Source organism: Momordica charantia (genome assembly GCF_013281855.1).
Source record: "Momordica charantia cultivar OHB3-1 chromosome 9 unlocalized genomic scaffold, Mcharantia_2.0 BLBB01000009.1, whole genome shotgun sequence".
Classification (NCBI taxonomy): Eukaryota; Viridiplantae; Streptophyta; class Magnoliopsida; order Cucurbitales; family Cucurbitaceae; genus Momordica; species Momordica charantia.
In genome coordinates this window covers 10496880-10512351 of record NW_028275167.1, presented here as the reverse complement: position 1 = coordinate 10512351, position 15472 = coordinate 10496880, and the positions used below count along the sequence as shown (strand labels likewise).

Genomic DNA, 15472 nt, shown 5'->3' with positions numbered 1-15472 from the left:
CATAGAACTCGCGTACATACGAATGGTAGCTGGATCAGCTTCTAATAGAACAGCTTCTAACCATGGCTTGTAGTGTAAGAGCTAGAAACAAGGTTTGGATGCTTGTCATTGAGTGATACAAAACTTATCTTAGGCAGCATAGTTTCAAGTCTTCATGCTTTTGTTTAGCCTTCTCCCTTACAATTTTTTTTACTATTCCCTCAACATGGGAATATGATCACTGAACCTTGTTACTTCCTCTTATTCTCTCAAATATAAGCACTAATGGATGGGAAAAACCTTTCTTAAAAAGGATAAGTAATGTTGATGCAATTTTTGGAAAGTTGGTTGGACTAGAAGTCGGGGTTAACTAAACTGTATAATTCGATGGGATTGACCGTTGAGTGATCTAGGACACGTTGGGCCTAGATAAAAGAAACTATGACCCGATGAGTTGTGAACAAGGGAAGGACGAGATCTTGTTGTTTGAAAGAAAGTTGATAATATACACAATATCTTGGCTTTGGAAGTTGAGGCGAAGACAACCTGCAAAAAGAGGAGGTGAGTGGATGTCTGCATGTTGCCAACCTACTGACATATTGATGCTTAAGTCGGTATATGAGCTTAAGAGGAGAGAAGTAAAAAATGGTTTGAGAGGAATTAGCGTATCTTGGAGGGTTATGGGCCCTTTCTATTTATAGGAGAGGTAGTAATGTGAACGAGTTGACCTTGGGCAGAGCTGACCTATGGGCTGCCAAAAAAAGGGTGGTTGATGACAGATTCGTTTGACATAGCCGCACGCATAAGCACACAAGACCGAGGCTGCACAAGACCAAGGTCGCGCAAGGCCGCTGTCACGTAGGGTTACACTACACAGTGGCCGTACAAAGCCGCACAATGGTTGCGTGCCCTTACTGCACAAAGGCCACCAATCGCCCGGTTGCACTATTACTGGGTAGTTTTTTGTAGGTTTTTCTCGAACCCAAGCACGAAACGAGTCTTTCCTAGCTTAATTCGTTCTTGCTCGGTAAATTCTCCCTCAACAACTAGCATGGAACTACTCTTCCGTCTTGAGAAGAATGACCCACTGCCTTCCATTTTTTACAAAATGCTCTTGCATTTCTTCTTCTTGGAAGGGACATGATTGTAGTTCCTCCATGGGCTACTATGATTCAACCACTACAAAAGTTTTGTTTTGCTTTCGAATTGCAAAAGAGCTATGAAAAATATTTCTTGGGAAGCTCATTTGTCCTTTATATTCCCGAGGAAGACTGTGATCATGCTTGTTCCATATCACCTAGGAAAAGATAAGATGGTATACATGTAAAGGACAACATCCTCCTCATTGGTATGTGGCATGCATTTTACTTAAAATCAAAAGTATAGTCACGTGAACTTAGGTCCACGAAGTCGACAATATGGTCCACTATTTATGATAACAAGGTTTTAGTCGAAAGAATTAATCTTAAAATATTTTATCTAGTGTTTAATCTAAATTTGCTTTAATGTGTAACTTTGTTTTAACAATTTTTTTCTTCCTTTAAGTCCATAACTTATCATTTCAATTTATTTACACAAAAGAAATTTTAGAGGCAAAATATGATGTAGCACATTTTATTTTTCCAATCTACTAAATTCATTTTGTTCACTTGAACTAGTTATTCTACCAATATATTTGTGCTGTGATGATTCTTAAAATATTTTAGCATATAGTTCTTTATTCGACAAGATTCAATATCCAGCATAAAATATATTATTAATTATACTTTGACATTCACGTATTTTTATGCAGGTGATAATTATGGTACTCAAAAAATATTAAATAATGTGGCAAATACTAACATATATAATCAATATCCCACTCTAAGTGATAGTTTGGATGAGCAACTGAAAAATGACAGTAAAAGTAAGTGTTTCTTTATTATAGTCTTAAAAAGAAAAAACATATGGAATTCAGCTTAAAGCTATCTACTACCTCATATTTTAATGCAGGGACTACTATTATTAATCAAGAAATATTTGGAAATGGCATTGCTGTTCAAAACAATATATATAATAATAGATATTACATTCAGCATACTAGATCGGAACCAGATTTCCCTTCGCTTGGGATGAAGTCCGACGATGAACCTGGTATGCATAGTTTATTTCTTATTAAAATTTATAATATAGTTTCTACATCAAACTATTACTCTTGAGTTGAGCAAGTTCTTCGTATTATTGGTTGGCACAACCAACTCAATGATTTAAAGCATCTAATATTTTAAATTGAGATAAGAAAAGTCATTCCATATCGTATCAACTATTTATTAACAAATTAATTTAAATATTTGTTGATATTGAGAACTTAATTGAAAATACTTGAGGTTATTTTGAAAATCTCTACGATCCTACTTTGCATGTATGAACATGCTGCCATGCATGCAGCTTGTCATAGTCTCCTGCGACGCTTAGGCATGGACGATCCCTAGGCACTGTCCTCAAGTCGGTTCAATTTGGCTCCTTGTTACTCTCTTGTTATCTTATGCACTTGAGGTCAAATCATCCCCGCTTTGAAAATGATTCACCCTCGAATTCACGTTTTGACATACAAACACGTTTTGACATACAAACAGAGAAGGCAAGTTAGTCTCCCTAAGTGCCAAAGTAGGATCATGCTTACCATAAAAGGTTTGTTGTTGTTGATATATTAAAGGTTCATATTCATCATCTCCATGAACTATAAAGAAAGAGTTAAAAATACTAGAAAGAGAGAGACATCAAGCCTTTTTTTTAAAAAACGAGGCTTTGAAATTGAGGAAGAACAAGTGTTATAGAAAATGGAAGCTTTCTTGACCTCTTTTGGCTCATTTTGTAAGCATTTTACCATTAACCTTTGGAGTTCTTGGCCTCATTCTTCCTCTTCTCAAGATTTCTATAGTCCACATTGACTTCTTTGGAAGAGAGAGACAATAGAGTATAATTATTTCCATCAATAGTGGACACCAAATGGATTAAGTGAACAATTACATATTTAACTTTTCTATCAAATTGTCAAGGTCTCCCAAGCAACATCCTCGATCTCCACAGGCAGTATATCACAAAGGATTTCATCTTCATACTTCGTTATGGAAAAGGAATTAACGCGGGCTTATTTCCTTTAATCTCTCCATAGACACCTAGCCATTTGAGTTTCTACAAGGCTGGGGTGAGGTTTACTCTCTAAGTTGATCCTATCCGTTTGTATTATTTGCTCACCAAATTTTTACAACTCCCCCTTATTTATAAATATACAATTAGGGGATGACTTAATGGCGCACCTAGTATGGAAAATACTATCTCGTTCCTCCTTTTTCTTTCTTCCTTAGGTAATGACTTAAGTGCCCTCCTAATAACGGTCTAAGTTGAGATAATTTTGGTCAATCCATTTCTTCATCACTCTTTAGAGCATTGCTAGGTCCTTATGAAAACATAAAAAGAAAATTAGGGATTGGTTTATTAACAAAAGTAATTATGAAATACACCATACAAGGTAATGTTTATATAAGTTAAATCATAAATAGTAAGAAAATACTAATCTACCATCAAGAACTAATAATAATAAAGATAATAGACTAATAATAATAATAATAATAATAATGATAATAAAATTTATGCTAACATCCGCGCAAACTCACGATGCTACAGGTATAAGCATTAAGAGTTTATCAGATAAAACATTGAAAGCGTGAACTGGAGTGTGTCATGGTAAACACATATCAGCAATATGTAGAGAAGAATGAACAAAAGGCAATGTAATAGAGCCATGCTAAAGATGATGACGAGTGATAAGATAAGAAATTTCAATATGTTTGGTTCGCTCATGAAAAAAAATGAATTGCGCGTAATCTAAATCACAATCTGATTGTCGCAATAATAATGGAGCAAGATGATGAAGATAAACGTCCATATTTGCAAGTAGCCAACGTAACCAAATAATTTTGCAAGTGGTTGATGTCATTGCACGATACTCAGCTTCTGAAGGAGATCGAGAAATGACATTTTGTTTCTTACTCTTCCACAAAATATGTGAATCACCAAGGAAAATACAGGTTGAGTTGCAATAAGTAGGATCACCAGCCGCATCAGAATCAGAGTAATCACGCAATTCTAAGGAGGGTGTGGAAGGAAACAAAAAACTTTACAACTTAGTGCCTCGAAGATACCTAAGAATACGTGGTAGTCAAATGAATTATAGTGGGAGCAGTGACAAACTAACAGTGACTAACTAACTAACCACATGAATAGCATGCGTAATATCTGGACAAGACATAGTAAGATAGACCAAACTCCCAAGAATAATACGATATAAATTAGAATTCGACAAAGAAATACCATCAGATAGAGAATACCAAGCATAGGATTCAAGAGGAATATCAAACAAATCATATATATACTATGACTGAGATAAGAGATAACCTTTAAGAGAATAGGCAACCTCAATGCCGAGAAAGTAGTGCAACATGCTCAAGTCTTTCACAGCAAAACAATGAGAAAGCTCAAATTTTAAAGATTCTATTTCGTCACAGTCATCACCAGTAATGAACATGCATGTCATCAACATACAAAGATAGTATGATACAATTTGCACTTGTACATTTGATAAATAATACAGAATCATGATGACTAGGACTAAAGTCAAGCAAAGTAACAATTGTGGAGAACTTCTCAAACCAAGCACGAGGTAATTATTTAAGCTCATAAAGTGCTTGAGAAGCCTAGAAACTTCACTGGGTTGGTGAGCGACACTAGGATGAGGAATCATATGAACTTCTTCATGAAGCTCACCATTCATAAAAGTATTCTTAATATCCAACTGATATATTCTCCATCAGTGAATAAAAGCCACTACAATCATAGTGTGAACAAACATTATTTTACAAAATGAGCACATTTTTCTTCATAATCCATTCCATATTCTTGGAAGTAGCCTTTAGCAACAAGTCGAGTTTTGTATTGTTTGATGGATCCATCTGGTTTAGTTATAATCTTATAGACCCAATGAGAGCCAATAGGATGGTAATGGAACCAAATCTCATGTGTGAGTTTGAGGTAGAGCAGTAAGTTCCTCAGTCATATCATCTTGCCAACGTAGATTACAAACAACCTTTCTATATAGGAAAAAAGGTTCAGAGAGATTATTAATAGAAGTAACAAATGAAGCAGAAGAACTATAAGAATAGGAGTAAGTAAAAATTGGTTGTTTAAAAGACTTACGAACATGAGTGGACTAGTAAAGTGGAGCAGCATTCGTAACCTATGGAGATGATTAAGTCGCCATAGGAATTGGGGAATTAGATGTGGATGTCTCGGTAACCAAAGTATTAGATTCTGCTGTGCTATTAGTAGGAGCAGTGGGTGAAGCTTCTTCGATGTCAGTATTGAAAGGATCAATGTGAATGAGATTTGAACGGGTCAAATGATGGGAACTAGCAGGAACAGAAAAGAGGAATATGCTTTAAAAGCATAAAATGATGAGAGATGTACAATTTTTTACTAATTAAATCAAAACAACGATATCCCTTTTGACCAGCATCATAACCCAAAAATACAAATAACATTGACCGAGAAGACAATTTATTGTGTTCGACGTCGGTCGAGAACAAAACAGGTACTACCAAAAACACGTAATGAGGAATAATTAGGTACTGTCCAACTACAACTTTTCAAACAGAGACAACCCTGAATTATGCGAAGTTAGAATTTTGTTCACCATATGTGTTGTAGTAGTAAGAATCCCTTCCCCCCAAAACACGCTACATCAGCCGACACCATGAGTGTCGGCTGATGTAAAGTCTCATCCGAAACAAGTATTTTGGAAAAGTTGTTAGAAGTTTATTCACCCCCAAATCACAACAAAAACATTTTATTACGCGGAATGTTAAGTTTTCACAAGCGCTTATAAGTCGTTTAAAATATTAAAATAGTCAAACCTATGTTTCATAATATAAATCCAAGAATAACGAGTGTAATCATCAATAAAAGAAACATAATATCTAGAACTCCCTTTAATGGGTACAAGAGAAGGTCCCCACACATCGGCAATGCACAAGATCAAAAGGAGCAAGAGAAACTTAAGTACTTTTGGAAAAAGGTAAGGCAGGGAACTTTGCTAGTTTACAATCACTACAATCAGAAATATCATGACTATCTAAATGACCTAAAACTCCTGTAGACACTAAAACACGTAATCTAGATGTATAAACATGACCTAAATGAGAATACCATAGTTAAAAAACTAAAGATGAATGACTCAAGTTAAATAAAGATAAGTCTACGGTAGAAGTTGCAACATCTTATACTTTGAATTGATCCAAAACATATAACCCCTTGAGCCAACACTTGCTAATGGCATAAGAGTGCCATCAACAGTCATAACCGATCTAGAAGAATGAAAAGATAAGAAAATAAAAGAGGACTAATTATGAGACATATGATAAGAGGCACCTGAATCCAAGACCCATAAGGTAGATGATATACTTGAGATATCAAACTATGAAAAACTTTTAGAAGAGGAGGTCATCATACTATGAGACTACGAATCTAGGAACTTCTAAAATTGCTCAAACAGTATGGATCAAAAGACGAGGATCCCATCAAATAATCTCTAATAATCAACATGAGGACGAATGACAATCTACCTTCAAGAACTAATCTAGCCTCAGTAATAAGAAAAGTAATTATGAAATACACCATATAAGGTTTCTATAGGTTGAACCCCAAATAATAACAAAAGGCTAATCTACCCTCAAGTACTATTAATAATAAAGATAATAGACTAATAGTAAAAATGATAACAAAATTTATGCTAGCACGTTCTTCATCTATTTGGGACAATTGCTAACTTTATTAAAAATGATCATTCTCCACCTTTTGTTTTTCAAACTTTATTTCTCCTTCCAAAATGAATGTTGGTCCTCTTATTAGGAAAATCACTACTATAATAATGTATCCCATGAAACTTAAAGCATCGAACATCCTTAATTATCTAGGTTGGGGATCGAGATTCTTACCAACTCATATTTGTTGTCCTACGTGTTTGTTTTATCCTTAAGATTGAAGTCCCAAGGTTTACTATCATAATTCAAAGATGGGATAGAATTAAAGGCTTAAGTTTAGAAGTATGAAGACCTCATTTTTACTTGCTTTTAAATCATGATTGCTAGGTGGATCATATCCTCAGGGATCTAAAAGTATTTGAGTCAAGTTTTGGCTTCTTTCAAGTTCAAGCCATTGAACAACCTTGCCATGCTGGATTCCTCTTATACTTCTTCAATTCCCACACAGTCTATTAGAGTAGTATTCTTCCACACTCTTTGATCTTTGAATGAGCCTTTCGAGCTTGTTGACCCATTCCTTTCAAAGTATTTAAGGGATGAAATTTTGTCCTCGTGGTGCCCATAAGCTCTCTCCATTTTCTACTTGTAGAATTTGATACATTATTCTTTTAGGCACAAGTTGATCCCATCAAGTTCGTGTTAGGTTTTTAAGGAGTACAAACAAAGTCTCACATTGGCTAGGGAACAGGTTGATCCATGGTATACAAGGAAGGACAATTATCTTCATTGGTATGAGGCCTTTTGGGTGAAGCCAAAAGCAAAGTCGTGAGACCTATGCCCAAAGCAGACAATATCATACCATTATGGAGACTTGGGGTACTTGGGGTACCGTTGTCCTTAACAAGTGGTATCAGAGCCATGGAAACCTAGATATGTGGGAGGAATCCTCGAGGTGCTAAACAAGAGTGATAGGGGTAAGTCTAATAGTCATTACAGAACTTGTGGATGAATCTCTAAATCTAACAAAAAGTGCTCGAGGTGGCGAGCAAAGATGCTCTATGCTCGGGTGACAAGCAAGCCATGTGCGCTATCAAGTCGAGGTAGATTGATAGGAAGTCTATCACAATCAGGTAAACTGATAGGAAGAGTGGGGTATCTTTTTCTTTATCTTTGTATTTTCATGGCTTTATCAAATCTCTATCCATGGGGTCATTTTTTCCAACAACATACGCGATACTCTCATTGACTCTATTTTTCTCCTTGTACTAGTCTAAAAATTTTGGAAATGACAATTATTTTAATATTTTTTAAACTCAAATATTTCCTTGTTTTGCTTTCCAATAAGAATTTGTGGTAAATGTTTTTATAAAATATGTCCTAATTAATTATACAATCAGCTGGTATATGTTTGATTTTTAAAAATAACAATTATTATTAATTATCCCGTTAATCATTATGCTAGATAATTCGAATTTAAACTTTGTATGAATTATAATTAATTAATTAACCATGTGTTACAATAGATTAAAAATTTTATATAGGATACTAAAAATTAACTAAAATTACTTCATCGCACTACTTAGAAAGAATTTACTAATTAAACTTCATTAATGTAGATAATGTAAATAATGTAAATAATTTTCACTTATTAAAAAATTAAATAAAAAATAAGGATTACTGTTGATGCAGAAATTTGGCCTCCTGGAATTCCGCCAAATTTCTCAGCAATCTTCAAAAATAAAAGGGATTGACGAGATCTGCAAAATAGAATAGCATTAAAGACCGGTGTGGCTCCTGCCACATAGGATCCAATTCTTAAGTCAGAATCGGAGTAGTTGAGTATAAAGTGTGGGGTGTCGTAAGCATACCTTTAGGGTTTAGCTTGCTCCCCTGTTTATAGAGGTTGAATCCTAATTCGTTTAAGATTTACATGAGTTGAATCCTATTTCCTTTAGGATTTTCCTTTAGGATTTACATAAGTTGAATCCTAATGCACTCAAGAGATCTAGATGGAGTGTGCCTCATGCTAGACCCGTTCGTTTCATTGTGCACTTAAGGTCGAATCGAGAATTGAGGCGGGATGGTTCGAGATGAATCATTAGGGTTCTCGGCCGGAGGCTCAGCACCCACCACTGGTCGGCCAGGGGTCGGCTCGGGACGCCAGGTGGCGATCCCCTTTCTTGGTTCGTGCCCACTTCTTTGCTTTCTTCTAGTCTCCTGTTGCCTGGCTGAATCTCGTTTATTTCCCTGTAACAATTACCAAGTATTAATTACATTAAATCAAATTACTTTAAAATATTTTAATAATTAGACTTCGTTGATATGAAGACTTTTTTTTAGAGAACATTAATATAAAATATAAACATTACCTTGGATTAAATTAATTTTTATTGTTTGTTTGAATTACCTTTAATTGGTTTAGTGTTTTATAATAATAGAATTCCTATTTCTAGAGTAATCATGCAAAATAAAAAGATATGTTCCCATCAAAATTTAATATTATTCCCATGCAAAACCAAACATAATAATCTTCAACTCCCAAAAATATTACTCATAGACATTTTTATTTCCAAACATTTATTACCCATATGCATCCAAACAAACCTCTAACCAACCGGCGCCCTTAAGGAATCTGAGTTTTTAAATTCCGTGAGTTTTTACCCATGTCCTTACCTCCATTACTTGGATGACATTAGTGAAGTTCTCCCAGCATCATTCACTTCTTCCATGAGGTTGTTAAAGGTCATGTAATTCTCCAACTACCCTTGCACTCCATCCAAATCAAATTTCTTGATCATTCATTGAGATAGCCCTTAAAAAAAAAAAATAGACAAGATTCAAGCCACAAGCAAAGGTATATGTGAAAAATCACTCTCACTCCCTTAATTGGAGCACTCGACTTCCTCACTCAAATTTAGGAAAAATGGTGCTCATAAGGTAGGCAAGGAAAAGGACAAATTATTGTTCACAAATAAGATTAATGCAACGTAAGCTTGCTTGTGGCGAATGATGTCCTAAGCAAAATATTAGTCAAATAAAAATCTAAGGCAATACAATGATATAACACATAAGCAACTAAACAAGTTGAGGGCAAAGGATGAGTAAAACTTAGCAAGCAAAAATCAAACTAAAACTCACAACACGCAAGATGATGCTTTCAGATAGCAAGCAAAATAAAAATAAATGAAGCTTTGGAGCAAAACAATGATGAAATTTGAACAAAATAATAAATGAAGTAGACACAACAATATATGGCATAAAAATGGTGGCACAAGAAAGAAACACACAAAAAATGGGATAAGATGACAACCCAAATTGAAAATAAAGTGTGGGTAAGAAATAGAAACACGTCATTCAGTAAAAACGAGTGTAACTACCTCAAAATAATATCAAATCAAATGCTCCTCGCCAAAAGCTTACCCACAAGGACAGCAAGTAGACTTAAGGTGAAGGTGTTATTTGCTCTCAAAGTTCAGCTTACTACACTTTCGTTCTTCATAGGTGGCTCTAGAACATAAGGCGTTTTCGATATAACTTTCCAATGATAAAATGAAATGAGATGAAACAAAAATGGTACAAGTATACTAAATTAGATATTATGTTGTCATGCACGTAACCCTAGCATAGTCTCCTCGAATGCCTATGTGTTGTTAGGCGTGTTGACCCCAAGTTAGTTCGTTTGGTTTCTTGTTATTTTATTGTTATCGTTAGCACTTGGGTTCACATTAGTCTTCCATACTATTAATACAATGCTTAATGAGTGCTCTTCATCAATAGCTTGGATATCATTTCAAACCAATTATCATAGTTTCTCCTCGTACATAGCATTATAATTCCATCAATTGTGTATGTTGGGAGGAAGCCATGAGATGCCACATGGAACTGCTTCATGAAGACATGTTGGACCTCCACCACTCGCAAAGTAGGTGTGCAGAGCGTGTTGAAAAGAGGACGCCCTGTGCATCAGAAGGGGAAGACTGACCGCACTGTAAATACATCTCTAACGCAATTAGAGGTGCCAACAAACACACCCTGCGGGCGTCAAGTGTTAGTAGCATACCTCAGATGTCATTGCACCACTCTGCGATAGTAGGAAAAGAACACAGAATGTTGGGAGGGCTTCCCACACTCTCAATTGCCTATCTATCCTACTCCATTTCACTCACCTTCTCTCTATATATAAGAAAAAGAGCAACCCTAATTGAGGTAAGTTGATTTTTCCTAGACAACTCCTTGTGAGAATTCGGCACACGCTCTGAAGCAGACTCTCACCCTAGAGATTGCTACCATTCTAATATATTTGGCTTCATACTCATCTACTCCCAATTTGCAGAGTGCATTTCACAAAGCACCATATCAGTGCTAGATTTATGTGTGCAGGTAACCAAAAGTTTGGAGGCGAAGACGTTCGTGGCACCTACATGAAACTTTGCCCTCTACTAATTTAGCCATAAATCAGCATCATTAATTGGCTCGTCTATGGGAATGAGTTGATAACCAATTCACCTTCATAATTGGGTCAGCCCGGCCTAAAGAAAAAAAGGTCCGAGCTAGACCCAGGCCCAAGCTCTACGAGCCTCTAGCATTACTTGGGTTTATCTTGGGTCGACTTAACCACTAAGACCTAGGCTCATGACCCATTCCATAGGTCTTACTCAATGGACAAAAGATGGATCGACCCTTTAGATCGAGCTTAAATTAGCCCATATAATAAAATATTTTAAAAATATTTTTTCAAACTAAGTTCTTTTGTGTTTTTATTTTATTCTTTTGTACATTTTTTTTATTTTTCAAAAAGTTATCAATAAATTTTGTTTCATCATATTTTAACTTCATTTATTTTATTTTTAAATAAAAAATTATATTAATATATTAGTATAAAAAAAGTTAGAGGAATGAGAATGAATATAAACAATACACATAAATACTAATTAATTATATATTAATAATTGATACATGTATATACATACACAATATATAATAATAATAATAATAATAATAATAATAATAATAATAATAATAATAATATTTGATTATATTGGATCGAGCCTTTTGGGACAGCCCAACGGGTCGATCCAAATTCAACCCAAATGGGTCGGCCCATGGGTAAGCCCAATTGTAAAAACAAAGTTTCATATATATCCAATCTGATTTATGGATGAGTTGGGCCGTGTCGAGCCGATCAAACGTTGACGACCTTAGGTCAAACTTGGATCGAACCTAGGTTGAGCTTGAGTCAGCCTTTGGACTTCAGGTCCGATGATGAGGCTGATAAACAATGGACTCCATCCTTTAGAAACTAACAATTTCAAATGACAAAAGAATAGTCGGCTGACGCCTCCGATGGATAAAACTCCCAGGACCGCTGCAGGGTGAACGTGCGAAGTAGACCTTGTGGGCCTAGTAATCCAACTCCCTCTAGAAAAACGTAGCACACAGTGACAACTAGCCAAGACCGCCACCACAACTCAGCATGTGAGAACCTATCATGGGGGACCCAGCACACACGACCCCATCGGAGGACCTCTACCCGCCATGAAGTCGAAAATGAGGTCACTACCCTCTAAGAAGAGGTGCAAGAGCATCTGGAGGCAAGAGGATGCCCCCATAGAAGGAGTCAACTAAACTGGTGACCCTCCTCTCATCTACGACCTCATTAAAGGGAAGATACGCCTCCAAGTCACTCCTACAATGGATCAATTGCTCTTGGTGTGGTTGTGCAACCCCATGACAAATGACAAAGTCAATCAGGTTATGGGTTTTCAGACTATGTGTGGTTTGTGTGAGGCTTCAGGACTTATTTCTCATTTAACCAAGAGCATAGGAAGATTACCTAAGACAGGTATTTCATCAAACTCTAAAGGGCTATTTAAAAATGACTGAATATTTGAAACATATGAAAACTCATGGTGACAACATAGGGCTAGCGGGCAGTTTAGTTTTCTATCGAAATTTGGTTTCTCAGGTATTGACATGTCTGGATGAGGAGTATAATCTTATCATCGTTGTCATTCAAGGCAAAATAAAAATGTCTTAATAAAATATTGAAGTTGGATTTTTTACATAGGAGAACCAATTGGAGTATCAAAACACCCTGAAAACGTGTTCTAATCAATTAGGTTTAGACTCCTCCTGCAAATTTTATGGATGAAAGAAAATTCCAAGGAAATCACACTCCAATAGTAATCACAATGGTCTAGAGATCGTGGAAATCAAGGAGTGGTTGTAGTTAAACGAACCATGGCAAAGGCCTGTGGGAGTAAGTTCTATTAACAATGGTAATATGTTGGATACTCATTTTTGCTCCCACGGACCTTGGGAGACTGAGCTATTTTCTTGTAATTCATATTGACTATTTATCATTTGGCCTAGTCCTCGATCAGCCTAAACATTATTGATCCACTGTCGAAGTTAAACATACAGCACCTAAATCCTTGCTATCTCCCACGATCACGGTAGGCAACTTTATTTGGCAGGTAGTTAGCCTCAAATCGTTTTCTCTACTGAAGCATTGTTGGTGCATTGAAATACTTAAGAAACAACCGACTAGATATTACTTACATAATGAACAAAGTCAATTTTTTAAGGCACCAACCGATGCTCATTGGCAAGCTGTCAAACATATCGTTTGATATCTTAAAGGTACTCATACACTTGGTTTACTCATTCAACCTAGTGATTGTCTCCCTCTTATAGCTTACTCTAATGCTAATTGGACAGTTAATATTGACGATGGTAAATCCAATATTGCTTATTGTGTATTCCATGGTGACTCTCTCATGTCTTGGTCCTCTAAAATTTAGAATGCTATTGCTTGATCCAGCATCGAGTCTGAGTATCGTGCTCTCTCCCACAAGCCACTACAGAAATCAAATTGATTCACCAATCTCCTTAAAAAAAAAGTTTGGTTTAGCCTTGCCACCACTCATGTTCTCTAATGTGATAACTTGGGGTAGCTGCTTCGGCCTTCGACCTGATATCTCTAGCATGCAATAAACACATTGAAATTGGCATTCTTTGCATTTCGTGATCATGGCCTTAATCATAACCATGAGGTCAAATATATTCCTAATCATAACCATGAGGTCAAATATATTCCTTTTTCTACAGACCAAGTGGCTGATTGTCTCACAAAGTCTCTCACACACTCTCAATTTGAGTATTCGAGATCCAAAATCGAGTTGTTATTCTCACCCTCTCATTTTAAGGGAGATGTCAATGAGACCACATCAATAGGCTAAAACAAAAATGTTCTTGTCAGCACAAATGATAGAAGACAACAACATTACAAGGCTCAAACAGCATCTTAATTCTTCGTGAAAATTATGCATTTGACAAAGAGGGAAAGACCTGAAGACAATATAACAAAGCTCTAAAGTTTGATATGGCCAAAGCATTTGACATAATTTAGTGAACATTTCTTGAAAATATGGTGCAAAAAAAGGGTTTCTATGTCCAATTGTCAATTGGATAATAGAATGCATTACTACTACGTCCTATACAAAATATATGAATAGCTGTTATCACAAACGATAAACTATCACAAATGATAAACTAGGCACAAAACAATATGTTATCTTTTTTGTCTCTTTATGAAATTTGTGAGTTTTAGTCATGAAAAATTTGATTTTCATGAGAATTAGTGAGTTTTTTTAGGTTTTATAGTAGGTGATCAGTTACCAAAAATTGGACAAAAGGTTAAAATCCTAACACTTATCTAATTCTAAAGTCTAATATATGATGAACTTGAAAGACTAGGATGAAAATTGATACTCCTTTGCAAAGTTTAATTGAATTTTCCCCCTTAAATTAAAGATTTTAGAACTTAATTAAAGCATGAACTAAATATTAGGAACTAAATTATAATATGTAAGAAATTTATAAATTCTCTCTCTCTTTTAACTTAATTTTTCTAATATATATTGAATAATTAAATTGAACATTCAACAATATTTCCCTTTTTTTTCTTTCTATGCAGAACAAATATTTAATCAAAAGATAACAGGTACTGGGACAAAAGTTGAAAACAATTATGTCAGTAGGACTTTTCAGCGTTGGAATTCGTTTCCAGAAGATCATGTTCGCAAAGTGTTACCTGTCTCAGAAGATCACGTCGTTCCCAAACCACTTCATTAACCTCAACTATTTTAGTTCAATTTGAATATGATCATGAACTTGTGCTTAAAATTATTCAAGACAGTTATCTTATAATTGTTTATGGTTTGACTGTTGTTTAGAAGCATTTCTAGATGAAAAAAATATTTAAAGTGCTTTTGAAAAAGTAAATGTTCTATATTATATACGGGTGTTTTTACTTCAATATTTTACGTGAGTCTCTCATCATTAGCGTCTTCTCTCGCTTACTAACTACTTTGCATTAACTTTTTGTACCTTTTTAATGGTTCTAAGACATTCGAAGATAAAATGTTAGCATTTGGCTATAATTAAGGGAAAAAAATTTATCAGAACACTTGACTGCTTTTGAAAGAAGCAATTATTAGGTGCTATATAACAAAGTGTTTTTGGCTTAATTGTTTTATGATACTGTATCACAATTGACCATACTTTATCCAACTAATTACTCTATTAAATGCTCTTTTCTTCCACAAACCACAAATGTTTCTTCATTATAATTACCTTTTCTCACTTTTATACTTTCTCTCAACATCCCTTTCTCTACACATTTTTCTTTTACA

General features: G+C 35.2%; 1 protein-coding gene across 1 annotated transcript in view; it reads left to right on the top strand.

The window, feature by feature from the left end:
- The window catches only part of LOC111004684 (uncharacterized), a 60262-nt gene extending 45164 nt beyond the window's left edge, over positions 1 to 15098 (top strand). Inside the window, exons 8-10 of the mRNA XM_022275810.2 lie at positions 1772 to 1885; positions 1972 to 2112; positions 14755 to 15098. Coding sequence (XP_022131502.1) covers positions 1772 to 1885; positions 1972 to 2112; positions 14755 to 14912 — 413 coding nt within the window. The 3' untranslated portion in view covers positions 14913 to 15098. The remainder of the gene's footprint in view (positions 1 to 1771; positions 1886 to 1971; positions 2113 to 14754) is intronic.
- Positions 15099 to 15472: the final 374 nt, after the last annotated feature.